At 33.0% G+C, this 19,004-nt stretch overlaps 2 protein-coding genes across 2 annotated transcripts; both read left to right on the top strand.

Moving 5' to 3' along the window:
- The first annotated feature begins 3,672 nt into the window (after window positions 1-3,672).
- Window positions 3,673-18,733, top strand: LOC128683119 (alpha-tocopherol transfer protein-like). The gene is made up of 7 exons (XM_053768379.1): window positions 3,673-3,822; window positions 12,530-12,751; window positions 14,180-14,342; window positions 15,284-15,345; window positions 15,941-16,134; window positions 17,147-17,263; window positions 18,236-18,733. Exons 2-7 carry the CDS (start codon window positions 12,535-12,537, stop codon window positions 18,488-18,490), a joined length of 1,008 nt encoding a protein of 335 aa, XP_053624354.1. The 5' UTR covers window positions 3,673-3,822; window positions 12,530-12,534; the 3' UTR covers window positions 18,491-18,733.
- On the top strand, window positions 4,564-11,374 carry LOC128683120 (uncharacterized). The gene has a single exon (XM_053768380.2). It carries the CDS (start codon window positions 8,945-8,947, stop codon window positions 9,674-9,676), a length of 732 nt encoding a protein of 243 aa, XP_053624355.1. The 5' UTR covers window positions 4,564-8,944; the 3' UTR covers window positions 9,677-11,374.
- Window positions 18,734-19,004: the final 271 nt, after the last annotated feature.

Below are 19,004 nucleotides of genomic sequence, written 5' to 3'. Positions count from 1 at the left end.
CTTGCAAAAATTTTGAACAAATCTAAGTACAGTACAATATAAAAATAGTTATTTATGTACGTTTTTAAACATTTTTATAGATGTTTTATTATAACTATATAGTGTTACTTAAATCATCATTGCTAGCTAGTTAAAACATCTTTGAAAACATAGGTTTTGTAACATAATTAGGGTCCAAAACCGAAAAAAAAATCAATTTTAACTTTTAACACTTTACCAACAGTAGGCGGGATTTGGACGCCAAAACGCAGAGGCGCGGTTATAAAATTAATAAAATATAAAAATTAATATATTTTCATAATTTATACCATCATATTTGAGGATTAACATACTAGAACAACATTTACTTCGTCGAGTGGCAATCACTCATGTTTTTTTTCTCACAACGTAATAAGGTGAGACCTTTAAATTAGTAGGTACTCCCGGGGGTAACTACTAATTCTGTGGGTGAGACCAAAGACATTGATTTCTCAAATCTGTCTGAGAAATATCAATCCTAGAATTTTATGGTACAATGTAAAACACGAGTAGACTACGTCTATGCTGATTGGCTCAGTAATAAAATTGAAAGTCGACGAGTTGGTATTTTATAATAATATTATATAACACATGACGAGTTGTCACTTGACTAACGTCATTTGTACACCCTTCAGTGTATAGGCGGCCAAAAACTTGAGTCCTTGACGCTTCTATTGTTTCATAGGGATGGTTTCAACTGTTTAAATACAATACAAAAATTCTTTATTGCACAAATTAATCAAATAAGGTTGTATGTAAATTTAAGTGACACCAGTGGTGGAAAATCGCGGAGATCATAGATTGTAGTGACACAAGCTGTAAATTTTAGATTGAGAAAGGACCCCGCGCGCTCTTAAAATTTTAAATTCTAATTCGTTTATGAAATGAGTTGTTTACTCAAACCTTTTAAAGCCCTAATGAAAAGTACAAAACGTTTTAACATTTATCGAGTTTTGACATGAGCATTTTCAATGCTATTCAATTTTCAGTTCAAATTACATCCCGCGTAACAGTCTTAAGAATATACCTAAACACTGCATATTTTATGGCCATCCAGATCGTCATGCAGAATTCCTGATGGACCTCCAGTAAACCGCGTTCTATACCCGGCCATGTCAAGATGGAAATTCTTTTTTTCAGATAGACCTGGGTTTTGGATTTTTTATATTTATGTATATGTTATGTTATATAGTATCGTTGAATTAGTAGGTACACCATAATACATGTCTCGAACTTTGGGCCTAACTCTGTCTGTGTGATGTCTATATGTATATAAGTGGTATTTCTTTTCGTTTAACTGTCTATATTACAAGAACGTCTTAATCTAATCTACCATACCATAGGTACATCAATTTGTATTTATTTTCGTCGCGTAGCTCGCCCACTGTAAGAAGTGTGAGAGTTATAATAATACCATGATACCTTTCTATTCATGCAACTCATTGCATCGTTATTAGCAATCACGCGCTGCACTGATTTCCAAACGGACAGCCGTTCAATCTACAGATATTTACCAATTACAATTACTTTACATTAGTAAATTTTTAAATGTTACTTCACAGAATACGTATGTAATGCAGACGATTATCAACATCGTCTTTCTAGAAATCTATAAATCAGAATCACGAATGTAACGCAAAATCGTAAATATTATGTTTCATATTTTTATCGCATTATTTTTTCACATAGTCGCGCGCGGCTTAAACTAGGTACCTATACTGTATATTTAAAAGAGTAATGATATTTTTAATTCACATTATTAGAATTTTCTATTTATTTAACAAAATTGTTAAGTATAATTATAATATAGTTATTATTTATATCCTTAATGCTTTTAAAGCAATTGTAACTGTACATTCGACTGTATATGAAGTTGCTCTGCACGATCTTTATGCTACAGTAATAAGAGGTAATTTTTAAAGAAAACGCTGTTGACTGTACATGTCATTTGTACTGTAGGGTCAATGTTATTAACAAATATTGTATAAAATGTATTTTCTATTTATACATTCTATGGAGTAAACTTTGGTAATTAGTAGTATACTTACTAAATTTACATACGGCATAATATTGCAGGGTAACTGTTGTGTACTTCTGTGTGATATTTTGCCTTTCCATCTTAATTTGAGATCTTAATCAATTCGAGATGTTATGTTTGAATCCATTTATTTGTCATCTTTGTTGGTTTATCGACGTTACTTGTACTCTCATTAAAATGTATACGTGTCAATGTAATATTAGGCAGAATCGGGCGGACCCCGAGCTGCGACCAGCAATGCGTAGCGGCTGAGAAAGACACTGGGATGTCGCACAGATGAGAGAGAACATGATGCGATTAGACAAATCGAGTTCAAGATATAAGTAAAGGTGCGATTTTAAAATAACTTTTATTTTAACTGCTTTAGAATCTAGTGAATTAGAAAAAACTAACTTCTTGATGACCATAGATTTACGGTTATTCTTGATTTCTGCTTATTTACGTCATTGTATCGTTTAAATAATATGCCAACAAATTAGAAATAGACTGGAATTTAATGAGGTGTCTTTTAAATTTGTTTTGTTTGCAATATTAAAATTTTGTCCATAATATAAATGTTATATTAAATCGTATAGGATACCTACCTATTCAGATCTTTCATTTCTGACCTTCAAAAGATATAATTAAGTATAGGAACTACCTATCCTAGACGTGGATAGAGAAAACTAGACTATATTGAGTGCTACTTGAATTGAAATGTTCTATCAGCTATCTTCGAAAAGCTACACTAGCATTATTTGTCTTTTCTTTGTCCTGAAAGAGCTTACGGCAAAATGAATTGTAAAGTCATATTGAAATTACTAGTCGTTAGCTGCGAACTTAGATCTGGCAAAAACGACTGAACTGTATTCGATGCCCCACGAACTTAAAAATTCTACATGCCTTTTAAATTTCCTCAAAATCAGACCAAGAGTTAGAAAGTTGACAAACATATTTTTGCCCCAAGTCGATTTGTATACCTCACTCGCTTCGCTCGCTCGGTCAATCATCGATATCAAACTTATAGGTACACTATAACAAAACAGTACAAAAGTCTGTAACAATAATTTAGAGCGATGAGACAGTATATCAACATATAGGGTAGTATAAATTATATATTTTTTAAACTGGAACCGTCAGCCTTACTCCAACGAACCATCTAAACTATAATAGATATCGAAATGACGCCTTAGCAAAAGTGGTTCAGACTGATAAGCATTTTCTATTTAGGTATAAAAAATTAAGATTCGGAACGTCTTATTTGGAACATAAAGAGAACAGCTACACACGAATATATAGAAATAACGTTAATAACTTAGCAAAAGTTGTTCAGTCTGATGTGCTGATTGTTGAGGTATAAAAATCGAAAAACTGTTCATAATTTGATGTGCAGAAAAATTGTGTAAGAAAATTGTTATGTTGACGTGAGAACCCCAGAACCAACCATAGAATTAGTAGGTACTAGTGCCTACCATTCCATGGTACCAACTTAGGTACTATTCTTTTGTCATTATCTATTACACAAATGAAATTAACCGAGAAGTCGAGTTATCGCTACGGTAAATAACGGGGTGTATCAACTTATTCGGACAGTACTTGTACGTTAACTAATATCAAAAGTGTGAGTTAGGTATGTTTCTTGTGAGTCAGTACGTATGCGTTGCACGACTGTTAGCCATAATAGTAGAAGATACGGCCTGCGCTGGTGCATTAGGTAGCCGTACGCCGCCGTCGCACCGTGCGCCTGAGACGCTCTACCTCTACCTCCGCTGGGAACCCAAAAACCGGTATGTTTTTTTAAACATAAAAGTAAAGTTATAAGAAAAAAGACATCTTAATGGTTATTATCTTGTCTCTTTATGTATAATCAAACATTGCATTTGTGCACACGTGTTTTGACTTGTGCGACTATACCTAATGTTTTTTTTTGTTATGTTCACATGTTTGAATTAATCAAACCCATGATTTGAAATTTGATGTACTTTTTGATATGTAATATCAACCAAAATGCATAGGTATTTATTACACTTGAATATTTATTTATTACAAATTTATAAAGAAAACAGTTACTTAATTAGTCAACTTCATGTCTGGTTAGGATGGATTAAACAAACAATACAGTAATATATAAAGGTGATAGAATGACTAGGTGCAAATAGTTTTATTTTCTCAATAAAGTAGATACAGAATCATATTAATTCAAGTTTGCGAGCAGTGCAATGCGGCCATGGCATACACCTTTCGAGCTAGGACTCTTAAATTGTCCTATTCTGTCTAGGTTAGATCTTAAAGTTTTACACTAATCATTCGATTTTAAATCTTAAAACTTTTGGGATTTTATTTATTTAACAGTTTATGTACACATAGATACAAGAGACAGATACTTTTTTTTAGTGATCGGTTTAAGAGATATATATATATATATATATATATATATATATATATATATATATATATATATATATATATATATATATATATATATATATATATATATATATATATATATATAGGGTAACTCAAGTTTTTCCTTGCGAGTTTATGAAAACCTAGCTATCTGCTATAATTCCATGCCCGCGATCATTATGTACTCACCGATATCTGTACTGATAGGATATACGTATTTACAAGCAACCTTTTGCACATATTACTTCCATTAATTCGCTCATGATAAATGCAATTTCCGATGGATTTTGAAATAGCAATTATCTACTTAATTTTTTGTGTAAATTTTCAGGATTAATTTGAAATGCGTGTGACCTTTAAGGAATCACTACGTACCTATTTACTTTATGAAAACCTATATATCGGTTATTTTCAGGTTTTTATAAAATTAAAATTAAATTCTATACGGCACAAAGAACAAGATAAACATTGAATTAAATGTACCAATGTACAATGTTAAGTTATTACGTCTAATTTAAAAATGAAACTGAAGAATTTTATTCAAAGAAGGACGCGAATAAGTGTAAGTATATGTAACTACACGCACTGCAGGACATGCCAAGTCGCATGTCTATTAGTGAAAAACATTGATGACAAAACACCGGACGCAGACAAATATCAGTCACGCACATGTGCACAGTGCCAAGTTTCAGTTAATTGCAATTAAGAAAATTTGTTTATTGGTGCATCAAAATACCTGAAATAGAAATTATAGTTTGTCTATTTCTCCGGTATTTTAGCTCCCCTAGAAAATAAATGTTATTATGGTATCAAGTTTGAGATTGCACGCTTGCTTCGAATACACTTTTCACATGATGATTAATACTTTAATTATACTTCGATTGTACACAGGCTCCATTAGAAGCTAACGAGTATGATTACATGAATCCATATGCCATATTCAATAATTGTTATAGCACTTACGTCTGCCTTATTATTATGCGATATTGGATCTGCGTCATAAGGACCATTTATCCACTCAATCACAAACATTTGTATTCAATTACCTATAAATTATTACTGCATACAGAATGAATAAATATTCCCTCTTTTATTAATCAACTCTAGGGTGAATCTATAGGTATAACGTTAGGGGGTAGCCGCCCTCGTTCTAAAAGTAGGTACTCATTTATTTACGTGGGAGAGCATACACCTTCTTTGGTCCTACAAACTTCTTAATAAACTTATGTTTAAAAAAACGGTTGATACTGGAATGTGAAATTGCATGAGAAAATTACATTAATAGCATGTTTTATTTACATATATTAAGATTACAGATTGTTCGCCTAAAATCAGGGATATTAGAAATCACATTGTTATTCTAATGTGTCAGAAGCTACAAGCCATACCTTTTAGTTAAGGTAAACGGCTAAAAAAACTTATTGCTTTATTTGTACGGGGTACCTATCTATATATTTTTTTCACATGGTCCTCAGACTCGCGAATCAAACTCACAAACAACTATCTCAGTCAGCAGTCAGTAGGTACTAAGTGGTGTCAATAAAAGATAACCTGTATAATTTGGAATATGTTAAGTGAAGAGTCAGCCTTCACCTAGTAGGTAGGTACCTATAACGCATGTAGCACCGTCTACACAACAACACCGTCTAACAACTAACGACTCAATTATTTCAAATCAATTAGGGACGACCGGGGGAATCATGACAAGCTTTGCGATTCTATAAAATTCGAAAGTCACATCACTCACACTTGGCAAATCATTTTCACTTCTTCTGAGCTCGACTTTGATCTAGGTCTCATGCATGACTGAAACTCAAAACTAGGTAAATTTCGTCCACATCTTTTACTTATTTTTTTATACACAAAACTACTTGTGTCTTTCCTCAGTTTGGGTGGCATAGTTGAATGTAAATATAGAGTACCAATCATTATTAACTATCTGATGCCTGCCTAAATTTAATTGTACAGATCAGGTGTAGCGATATAGGTATCGCTATACATACCTACAGAAGGTGCCTATTAGACGGAAAAACTATATTTCCTATAGTTTAGCTCGACCATTATGACTCTTCTTCAGGTGTTCCAGATCTTCGATTTTTATACTTCGACAGAAAATGCTCACCAGACTGAACAACTTTTGTTAGGGCGTCATTTCTATATTTCCTATATAGTTCAGTAGTACAAATCATAGGTCTACATCAGGTGTTCCATATCTTCGATTTTTACAACTCAACAGAAAATGCTCATCAGGCTGAACAACTTTTGTTAAGGCGTCATTTCTATATTTCCTATAGTTTAGCTGTACCATTATTGTTCTCCATCAGGTGTTCCAGTTTTCAAAATCATTTATACCCTATATGTTGCCCAGGCTTAATAGCTATATAACAAAAAAGTTTCATTCAAATCCGTCCAGTAGTTCCGAAGAATAGCGGTACAAACAGACAGCCTTTTTTTTTTCAAATTCTTACTCTGTTACTATGTCTTTATCGCCTAATTTTGTTTTTATGTAAATTTATTTCATGTATAAAACATTTTATTACAACATTTTATAAACTATTTTATTATATTTATTGATGTAATTTTCTAACATTATTTAGGTATACATGTGTAAGATATTAAAGGGTTTATGTTTGTATCCTTAACTAGGTAATAAATACTTTTTAACAAAGACGAGAAGTCGGGTGACGGTCGTGATGTCGTGACATGATATTAAGTTTTTAAAATCATGATGACACCAATGTTGCAAAAAAAAATTGTTTAATTATTAAACTACCTAGGTAGTTATCTAAATAGGCATAACGAAATAACAACTTTGCTTTAACATACTGCCATGTGAGAAGACAGGGAAGATAGGTAATAACTCAAAATGACACAAGTGAGACTTATCTCTAAATAAATTTTAAGCGTTGTTTGCAGAATTCAAGTGCTGGCTCTTTATTAGTACCTATAACCTTGATTTTACTCTTAGTAAAGCTGGTTGAAATGCCGGAAACCAGCTTTGGATCTAAACACATTTATGTTTGCAGAACGCGATCAAATAGACCGAACCCTACTGTTTGTCGTAGCCCGACTTCGTATATTACCACAAATGTGACATGACGTAATCTTGCAAACATTTACGACAATAGATCAGATTTTTTTAAAGTATTTACAATCTTTTTTTCCTATAATCTTACTTATTTGAGTTAAATAATAGGGGGTAGAAGTTCTGCATTTTTTAAATGAGACATGAAATTTTAGATTTATGTGACGGCTTAGTGATTTTAGTTTTTTGTTAATAATATTGAAAGAAAAATTGTTTATTTGGTATAAACAAATTATATCTATAATTTTACAGTCCATATTCTATGAACCAGTAAGTAAAAGTTAAATTTTCTCTTATTACCAAAAAACTAAACAATTTTCACGATTATTTTACTCAGCTAAGTCTATTTACCTGTAAATTATTCTCAAGTATTTAGTTACAGAACATTATACATGTGTAAATGGCGTTGCAAAACTTACTATTTAATTTACCTTACTTATATTTTAATTATAGTAGTCATTAGATGTTTATCTAACGACTTCAATTAAATTATTATGAATGTATTAGAAGGATAATAGAAGCTATGATTTTTATAACCCGTATAAGTACTTATTCTGTGGGTTTGATGGACATAACCACTTCATTCTCATATAAAATACATACATAAGTAAGTACCTATTTGTGAAAAGAAGTGATCTTATAAAGAGGGTTGGCTGATTGCCTAATTTACTACTAATCTACTAAATCGCCATTATAATTAGTAAGATGTCAGACACCGCGATAATGTGCTCCTAGAGCGAAAATCTCCAAACAACGGATAGGCGCGTATTGACCACTCAATCGGAGGTTGAGTATTTGGAAAAAATAACGTTCTAGGAATTTTCTATATCGAAACAGCTATATAATTTTTCTCTAAAATTAATGATTTTCTCTCTAAAAATAGTCAACTAATTTCCGAAAAGGTCAAAGAAAATGTTTCAGTCGGTCGGACCGCTCTTGACCGACTTTTCTATGACATAACCAGCGTCGGTTATTACTTTTCTGTAAACGTGTATGTGCCTAAATTGGTATTTAGACGTAATATTTACCTACTTCCTTACGTCATGTTAAAAGAGTCTTCAAAACATAGCAAGGTATTAATCGTGCGCGACGTTAGGCAAGCTCTGGCAAACTTTGTAGGTACATGAAGTACAGGTACTTACATAGTTGTATGTTTTGTAATCATAAAAAAATATTTTTCTCCTTTCAATGACTTAATCTTTTAAAATACATAATATGATCATAACACACATTGAATTAATCTTACCTATCCAAAAATTGTCGATAAAGTCGTATAATGTTTTATTCAATCCATGGAAAAGGTCATCAAAATGTCAGTAGAGTAGGTACTAATTGGATTTTAAATGAACTAATTTATAACTACACTTCGAGAAATCTCAATTGATTTTTGAAATTAAAGCCGTGAGGACGTAGTAACAATGAATCATCACGTTTACATTAGTCTGTTACATTTTGGAGTTGCTTTTAGTTTGAGTTGTGACGAAATATTGGAAAGACCACAAGATAAGAAACTGACAATGCGTGAGCTACAAACGATTCAACCAAAAGATATTGTGCAATGTTTAGCCCACATTGGAAAGGAGCAACTAGAAAATTCAGAAGCCGTGTACGTATGGCAGTCAATCATCGGCCATTTTGGAGGAGTAGCGAGCATTCCAGACGATGTGCTTATGACACTCCACTGGATCACCCCGGCGCTGAAGTCCGCAGATTACAATAACATAACGTTCAGTAATATTGATGTTATACAAAATTTTGGTTTGAATTACAATTTAAATATGGATCAACTTTCCACGTTAGCTAACCGTGTTAGAGAAGATTTTGCTGGTAAAGAACCAGAAGATTACACTTATTACGATTTGAACGCCATTCGGCAGATATTATGCGCCTTCAACAGAAGCGAGATTGAGAGGATACATCCTTCAGCTTACAGGGAAGCGGCAATTGTTATTGGAAAATTAGAGAATTGTAATCCAGAAGTAATGGAAGGTTTCGCATCTTTAGCTATACAAGCGAGTGCATTTGGTCTCCCTAACACTTGGTCCGAAGCGACTAAGAAAGCTCTAGGAAAAATTGTAGATTTCGTTCCTCAAGACGTTTCGCAAATTATTGATACTAGTAAAAATGTAAATGCCACCGATAAGCCATAATATAATTAGAATGCATTTTAAAGGTGTAAAACACCTTTAAAATACTCTTTCGCTTAACTAAAATACGATACAATATGATAGAAATAGAAGTGTGACAAAAATCAAGATTATAGTCGTTGATTCATTCTTGTGCCTGTGTGTAATTGATTAAGTATTAGATATTACGTATTTCATGCCTTATGTGGACTATTTAGAATAACTATTAGCAGAAACTTTAGGTATATCTATATGTTATTTTATTCGATACGCACCGGCGTGATTTTAAAAGTTGTATGTGTAATTTTATATCAAAATAAGAGTTACTTCCCATCGCTCACTCGCGTTCCGTCATTTTGTAATCCGTCGACAGCTAATGTGTCAAAACCTATAGAAAACAACGGAGCTATAACGTTCAGCGTCGTCCCATCCCAACAGGGCACGACAAACATACGTAAGAATTACGACATCGCGTTGATGTCTTGTACTTAACAAAATTGATATCGTGGATCAAAATCGATTATCTTTATATATTTTGTTTGGTACAATACAGTTATTATTGATGTCCAGTATTTATTAATTTTCACTGTATAATTGTTGTTGTTTTTTGAAATGGTAAAATAATAATAAGTAATATTGATTTTTTTCTACCAGTCAAACACTAATGTTCTGGTTTCATCCAATGGAATGGAAAAAGAGACTCATAAATTATTTTTTTGTAAGTACGACTTGTTATGTTCAAGTATAGAAAGGAATAACTTGTTAATAAATAACGTGTGAAGAACTCACTTTACCGAACTTTCTTTTGAAAAATCATATTTAATGTAGATTACTGGCTATTTCGGCGAATGGTTAACTCAGCTGTTTTTTGAGCGGTATATTGCATACACGAAGGCAATACGAAATACGAAAACCAATGAAACGCGTAAATATTCACAATCCGGTCTAATTTACTAAGTCCACACTACAAATCAGGTGAGCGCATATTGTAATCAATTTTAGTTTTTTTTTGTTCAAGTATAGCTTCGATATCAGACTGAAAATCCGTGGTTCACTAAACATAGATTTCTACTTATTTTGCACTTAGTAGGTAAGGTATAAAATTTTACTTACCTAATTACATATAATTATTTTTTTGTCCAAGTGTTTTTGGCTGGTTAATGTGGATAAGTCCACGTTTCGTAAGCGAAATGACAAGTAGGGCATGGCATCTTGTGTGTGTGTGATGTAATAGATGTTTTGTACCTGCAATCTAGACATGAAGTGTAGGTAGACTTATATTCAATATACAAAAACACAATAGAAAGATTTAATTTAAACACAATCACAAAATATCACTCATAAATGCTAAGTATGCAGGCATGTGCTTCCAAGAACTTTATTATTATTTATTTTTAACATCTGCATCTCCGCATCTCGCTGGTGGTAACCTATATTTGACCTCGAGTCAGTGTGTGTAGTGTGTTGGTATAATCAATATACCAGTTCAAAATTTTATCAAAATCGGCATAGAGGTTTTGCTGTGAAAGCGCGGGAAAGATAGAAATAGAAATACAAATAAACTTTCGCATTTATTTATAATATTAGTATGGTAGTTGGATGATTCTAGCTAAAACTGATTTCTGTTGGCTTTTCTAGTGACTGTCTACATTGATACAACCCGATGATGTTATTGTTTATATCATACAATTTATTAGCCAATAAATTGTCATTTTATCAAGACATTAATCTTTTATTCATTACCATTGCATTAGAACAACTTAGCAAACCCATGACAAGGCCATGAGTTACATGTATTATGGCACAGTATTGTGTCGCCGACGAATCTCTCAATACTAAATAATAAATTACATGTTTCAAGACTGTCTTTGTTCCGCTGAACAGGTAGATAGCTATTTTGAAATTTTATTCTGAAGAATGCGTAGTTAGGTGACATGTAGCAGAAGAAAAAAATACCGATTGCCGCAAGATTTTAACTATGCTTCGCTCCATCCTATGTTACTCCAATCTAACCGCGCTTGTTTAGGACAGAAATTGTACAGTCGTTTCAAGTGGTCTTTTCTGTTAGAATCATACTTGTTTAACTCCAAAGACGATTGCTGAATAAATGTATTTTATTTTTTATTATTTGGGATACACACGACAGACGTTTTCGTAGCCGAAAAAATTCAGAGTGACAATCTTATAAAAAATAATAAATATTAGTCTACTTTGTGTTGCCAGCAACATTTTCTACAGAAAAATGTTCATGTGCGTCCGTTAAAATTTAACATCCGTATCATTTTTTTCGGTCGACTTGGAACCCTTACGATGAGAAAATTTTTGGTCGCGCAAAGCACATACGTTTTATTGCTATTATTATATTGTATTGTTTTGCTTGAATTAGACTGACTTAACCGGTGATGTATTATCAAAGTCACTTAATATATTTTACTCCTAGTAATTACCTAGAAGTATGGTTTTAATATTCCTAAGTGGATATTAGGTACCACCAACGAGATTTATATGCTACCTCTAACGTTAGCATATAAATCTCTATACATGTCCCTCTGTATGCTTAAAACAACGGATTTTGATGCGGGTTTTTAAATATAACATTAATTCAAGAGAATGTTTTTAGTATAATTTATAAAGGTTTTACCCGAGCGAAGCCGAGCCGGGCCGCTAGTAAAAGATAAATAAGAATATTGTAGAAATGTAGAAGCCATAATCAAATAATCGAGAGAGAATAAATAAATCGAATAATCATTTCGATTAGTATACTTCTAATACTGATATATTTTTTACATAAGTACGACAAGTCGGATTAGGTACTTTGTTAGTCGATTTGGCACTGATAGATATGCAAAAAGGGAGAACATGCCTATTTTGTTGCAGGTAAAATGTCGACCGCAAGCGTTTTGCTAACCGTGGGGACTACTTGGGGTATCTGTAGTGAAAAGGCCGATAAAGGGCGAGGCAGGAATGGGCAGAACCTGGGGACAATCGTGTTGGAGACCAGCAAGGAGCTGCGTGAGACGCCGGCCGGCCGTGAGCAGGCGCTCGACATCATGAGGAAATGGATACAGAAGAACGGTGACATCAGAAATGTACGACAAGGTACATGTTGTCTTATAATCTAAGTTGGCCCGCGACTCGTTCCGCGGTAAAAGTTTGCCATGTAATTCTTAATCTTTTCAACTCGCACAAACCAAAATTCATCGGCGTCCAATGCGTCGTTTTGATACGGAAGAAGAAAAAACAAACAGACATTTACATTTATAATTTGACGTATATACGTACCATAAAATATCTCGTGGATTTAGTACGACGGTTATAGGAAATACAGACTTGGCAGTTGATAGGCAACAACTGCATTCCCATAGAGGCGTCAGGCTGTACCGGACTGCACAGACTTTGCGGCATCACAGCCGCATAAGAAACCGGGAATACGCAAAGATGAGATAGATAGTAGGAAAAAATATAAAATGCATTTAGGTATAACAGCAAGACTATGACGAGTTTGGAATTTATTGAGACGTTTAAAAATCTGAAATCAGCGTTATCTCCAACATAATTAAATCATTTTTAAGGATAATACAAGCTGAGACATTCCTTATTTTGTCAAATTATTACAAGTAGGTATAATATTCTAGAAATGTAATGGGTGTTTAACGTGTTTTTATTTTAAATTGTCTGTCCCGGTTTCCCTTGGCATAATAAAAAAAATAGCCTATGTCAATCCAAAACGTTTCGCCTATCTCTGTGTTAAATCTCAGCATAGTGGACCCAGTAATTTTTGAGTTTATTCATTACAAACAAAAATAAACATGTTTTTTTTTTCTCTTTATATTGTTAGTACGGATATTACAGACTAAACTGTTATTAGCCAAGAGTGCCAAGACGGCAATTCGAATGTAATTAATTATTCTAATTCATGCAAGTGGTTGCATGTTGCGATAGATGATGGTATTATATTAATACGTACCTATCTGTTCATGCGATACAATGAAGTCACATTGAAATAGAATATTTAATTGGTGGTCTCGGCTAATAACGGTTTAGTATAATTGTCTGTTAAATTATTCTGCTGTTATAGGAACGACGTGAAGTCGTCTTTGTTGGTTAGGTATGTCTTTAATTGAAAAATAATATAGTTTCTCCACTGTGGTCCACATAAATTAATAAACATATTCGTATGTGTTGTCTGTATATAGAGTGCAACAGCGACGAAATACCTAAAACGAAACAGAATGATACTCATTACTTATTCTTTGTCAACTGTCAGCTTTCCATAACAGGGTCGCTCGACGGTCGGGTTTGTCCCGACAAACGACAAAGTTCAGACAACACAAAGAACTTAGGGAAATTAATTAATAAGTAATACGTAGGTACTTAGCTACTTGGTCTAACAATCACTTAACATTAACATACTTTGAACAATTACTATAAGTAATTTTGGTATATAGATATCTACGTTTATTTGTACCCATTTTAACCCCCTCGTTTTGAAATTTTTCACCTTTTACGTATTTATTTTCTTTTCAGACGATAACTTCTTGCTACGGTTTCTGCGAGTCAAAAAGTATAGCATTCCATTAGCACAACAAACTTTACTGAAGTATCTAAACTTGAAAAGATTCTACCCAGAAGTTGGGCAACATCTTGATTGGAAAGAAGACAAAAATCTTTACCAACTCATAAACACCGGGTAGGTGAATTATATTTTTTGTTAACATTTCATATTTACTCTTCTACTTTTGCAGAAAAAAAATACGCAAAAAATAAGCACCTACCATTTTGGTTTTGTAAATAGCGAAATTTTTTACGTAACTATTTTGTGGCTATACATGAACGCGAATGAGAATATAAATATGACACGAAAGTAAATCATTAATTGACTGATCTAAAACATAGGATATTGTCTAAAGTTTAGAATTCAAACCTTAGAATAGATGCGGAATAAATGGTGACATTAGACTAATGGAATAAAGTATTATGTGTACCTACTCATTATGCTACTTTCCATTTCACTGCTATTGCGAGGAAATAAATTATTTTGTACATACGCATCTTTACAATTAGATCAAGTTTTATTTCAAAAGTTATAATAAATTGCCAAATTATAACAAATTTTAAATTCTGTTCCTAATTTGATTCATATTATAGGTACCCACTCCACAGATTATAAATAAGGATAACAAAAGAAATAGAAATAGTAATTCCCTAGGATATGATACAAATAATTTAAAATTTTAATTATATAGGTTTTGTTTTATTAACTGATTTCAAATACAACATTAATTACAAAACTGGGTGACGTAAGGTAAGTTATTGTATAGAACCGTTAACTAACACATTATTACTTACAACAAAGCTTCATTGAGCTTTGCAATTAAAGTCATAACAAGTCCACATAACAAATTAGCTGCATTGCTTAAACCAACCTATTAACACAGTTTCTGAAAAAATATAGTTATGTTGTATGATGTCTTACGTAATCACAGTTAACTATCAGATAACATCACTCGCTATCAGCAATTTAGAAAGTTCCCACGCATTCTTCAGTCCCGTTATCTACCATGAGATCTACCATTCTTTATATACTTATGCTAAAACATAATTTAAAAATGAATGTTTCATAATTTATAGGTACATAGCGATTTCGCCAGTCCGGGACAGCAAGGGTCGCCGGGTCATCATTTACAACATGAGTAAGAACTTTTTTCACTGCATTACAACATATAATTTGTACATGCACATGACGCGAATTGTTATCATATCAACAATACATCTCTGGCATACCTATATTGGGTACCTATTTGCAGCTTGCGCCATTGCGAATGTCCCATATGCCTAAATACGACAGTATTTTTTGTACAATGTGTCCATAAATTGATGTTATAAGGTAGGCAACATGCATGGTACTTACAATTTAATTGCTATTTTATGCAGGTATTCAGTCTTAAGTATTATAACAAGACTTAAGTACCTCAAAAACTACCGGACGGTTTTTACAAATCGATATTGTGATTTCTGAAGAAGGTTGAGGTGTATAATTTATAATGATTTCACACGAACGAAGCAGAGACAAGCCGCTAGTATCAAACTAATACTAAATTCTTAACTATTCAATTAAGTACGTACTCGCATATAAACAACCAAACTATGCTGTGCTGTATTAGACGTCAATTGATATTTCTAGAATCCAACAATTATGAACGTAATTTTGCTTTACTTTATAAAAAAAAATTCTTAAAATTATTAATATCCTTCTGTCAGAATAGTTATTTGCGAATTATTTTTCAGACAAGTTCAAGCCGGAACACATGACGAGTTGGGACCTAGTCCGGGCCCACACCGTGGTGTACGAGAGCCTCCTGGAGGATCCCTCAGTCCAGGTGTGCGGCGTCACCCACGTCGGCGATGGCAGCGGAGTCACCACTGGCCACGTCACAGCTTGGAACCCCACCGACTTCGCAAGAATTATGAAATGGTCTGAAGTAGGTACAAATTGGTCGTCATCAGCGAATTCTTATCTCACAAGGCAAACCCATAAATATCCACCTGGGTGCAGTAATCTTATAAGTCCCAACTTATAAAATTCCGTACTACAAGTGATGTTAAGTACAGTCAAGATCAAAATGTTTTATAAAACTATTTATAAAAGTAAAAACATGTACTTATTATAACATAGGTACTTAATACTTTATAAATACTTACTTCTGAAATGAAAAAAATGGTTTTACTTCCAATCTGAAACTCTATAAGTAACAAATATTATTACAAAAAAGTAATATTTTTTTACAACCCGGATTTTGTTTCATTCAACGCGTGATCCGATTCTGTTCCATCATTACGATTAGACTACTTTCTTGAACTTACTATTAACAGTGGAGGAATTTCGTCAGGAGCATTTGGATGTACCAATCATGGTTATGCATATCATAATAGTGCATTGTCATCATAATAGTGTGATTGAAAATCAGCTCAATCGGTTGAAGATATCTAAATTTAAATAAAAGCTTGTAAATGAGGTTTTTAAGGGTAACTGAAAATGTATTATTTTATCTACGTGTCGTTCAAAACTAAATACTTATCCATCCACAAGGAAGGCCTGTTGATGATGATATTTAAATAAGTTTCTTAGTAAAAAGTAATTTTTGAGTGTAGCTTACATTGTTGTCAGAGTTGTTAGTGCTTCCAAAGCCTGACAAGAATATCGTTAGTAAATCATAGAGGATTTCGCTCTTCGAGATGCCATAGTGGGACGCACAATCAAGTCGACCATATGATAATAATGCATTGTTATGCAAACTAGACGTGTAAACAAACTTCAACATTTTGTAGCAAGATTCCATCGGAACAAACATGACATACATTCATTGTTAAAGCTTGTAAAAATAGATGTCATGAGTTCAACCAGGTTGAATTACACACATAGTACCTAGCATTTACGAAATTTGACACAAAACAATACACTGAACAATACCTATTTTAATTTTATATTTACAGGAATCATTACCTATGAGACACAAGGCGTTTCATTTACTTAACGTCCCTACTGCCTTCAAGTACATCATTGATTTTGTTATGAGCAGAGCATCACCAAAAATGTCACCAAGAGTTCACGTAAGTAATTTCTTACATCATACATATAGGCAGTCTGTGTCGAAAAAGATTTTTTAACGAACTACATTTTTGTCTTTATTGCCATAATGAGATTTTCAAAATATTAAATACTAAAAATAACCGAAATAATTAATTTTATTTCTCATCAAGCGGCCCGTCCCTGCTTCGCTCGGGTAAAAAAGGGTTAATCATGAAATTAGTAGCTAACTCGTAGTACCTACTAATTCCATAATAATAATGTCATGACTTAGATGGCTTGATGACTAAAGTGGTCCCATGGATTTAATAAGTACTGTACCTACTAATTCCATGAGTCTTACTTATCATAAAAAGAAGTTCTCTGTCGCTTCTGCATTGCAATACCAAATAGAAAGGCCAATATTGGATTTCCATTTCTCAAACTTCATGTATTTCTGAGAAAAATATTCTAGGATCGACGAGCAGTAATCCTTGAGGAACAAAAAACCTGCCGCTAGCTGAATGAGTTTTGACATTCATCTTATTCTGATTCATTCTGATGAATAAAATAATAAGAACATCGAAGTATATAGGTATACACACATATTTAGATTTAAATTGTCAAGAATTTACATACAATATCTCTTTAGATTTTTTCACGAATGTTCGTCTATTTAGTTTTTTTCACGAATGTTCGTCTATTAGCCAGATACTAATTGGCTGTGGCCGAAATCGGTCTGGATATATACAATACTTACTTTCCCCGTGAATATGTCTGCGTGAATATAAGAATTTTTAATCCAGAGAGCCCATACTTTATTTAATCATAAACTTTATTAGATAAAATATGGTATATATAGGGCATTATTATTAGCCTCTGGCCTGGCCGCTTCAAATATAAACCCCAAGAGAATCTCTCCCTTCCACGTATACCGTACATTTTTCCGAGACAAAGAGTGCCTATGTACGAACAAGCAATATTCAAGCATAATTTAATCAATTATTGTTTTTCAGATTCATTCGAGCACGAACGAACTAAATGTGAATTATGACGCAGCTTGCGTTCCAACGGAATTCGGGGGCGAAATTCCACTGCAGGACATGATAGCTTACACCAAGCAAATCCTTGAAGAGCACAGGGATACTGTTGTAGCGCTAGACAAAATGGAAATTCTGAGTACCAGGGGCATCATAACGTCTAGGAACAAAGGAGACACCAAGGACGGAGTATCGACCGAAGGCAGTTTTAGAAAACTTGAGATAGATTAATAATTTCTATCGAATTTATAAGCCTTTGTGTGATATTTCAGTATTTCTTTATATTTATGTAGGTTTTGGTTTTGTAAGCTATTGTACGTGTAGTGACTATCTAAATATAATAGTAAACAGAGCATAATCTACGACGTAGGAATAAGATATTTTGTGCACTTAATTTCAATGTCATAAGTATTTAGTACCTTGCTAATTATTGATAGATGTACGTTTGATAGTAAATAATTTATCACAAATTAATTTTTATTTTATTTAGAACCTTCGAGCGTCCCACAGCCGGTCTAGGCACATCCATTCTTTTAGTTCGGTTCTTTATTTTCTAGTTTTTGTGTTCTTTACCCTTTGAATATCAATATTAATTGTCGTTAATAAATAAATATATATATAGGTAAAACATCGAAGTGGTCACAAAATCTCGAATACGCAATTGTTAAAAATTGGATTCATAAATACAAAGTCCTCGGTTTCGCTACAATAGGTTTATGTTATAATAAGGAGATATAAAAAAACA

The sequence above is a fragment of the Plodia interpunctella genome, chromosome Z, assembly GCF_027563975.2.
Source record: "Plodia interpunctella isolate USDA-ARS_2022_Savannah chromosome Z, ilPloInte3.2, whole genome shotgun sequence".
Lineage (NCBI taxonomy): Eukaryota > Metazoa > Arthropoda > Insecta > Lepidoptera > Pyralidae > Plodia > Plodia interpunctella.
Note: the sequence above shows the minus strand (reverse complement) of the source record. Positions and strands in the feature narration are given on the sequence as shown.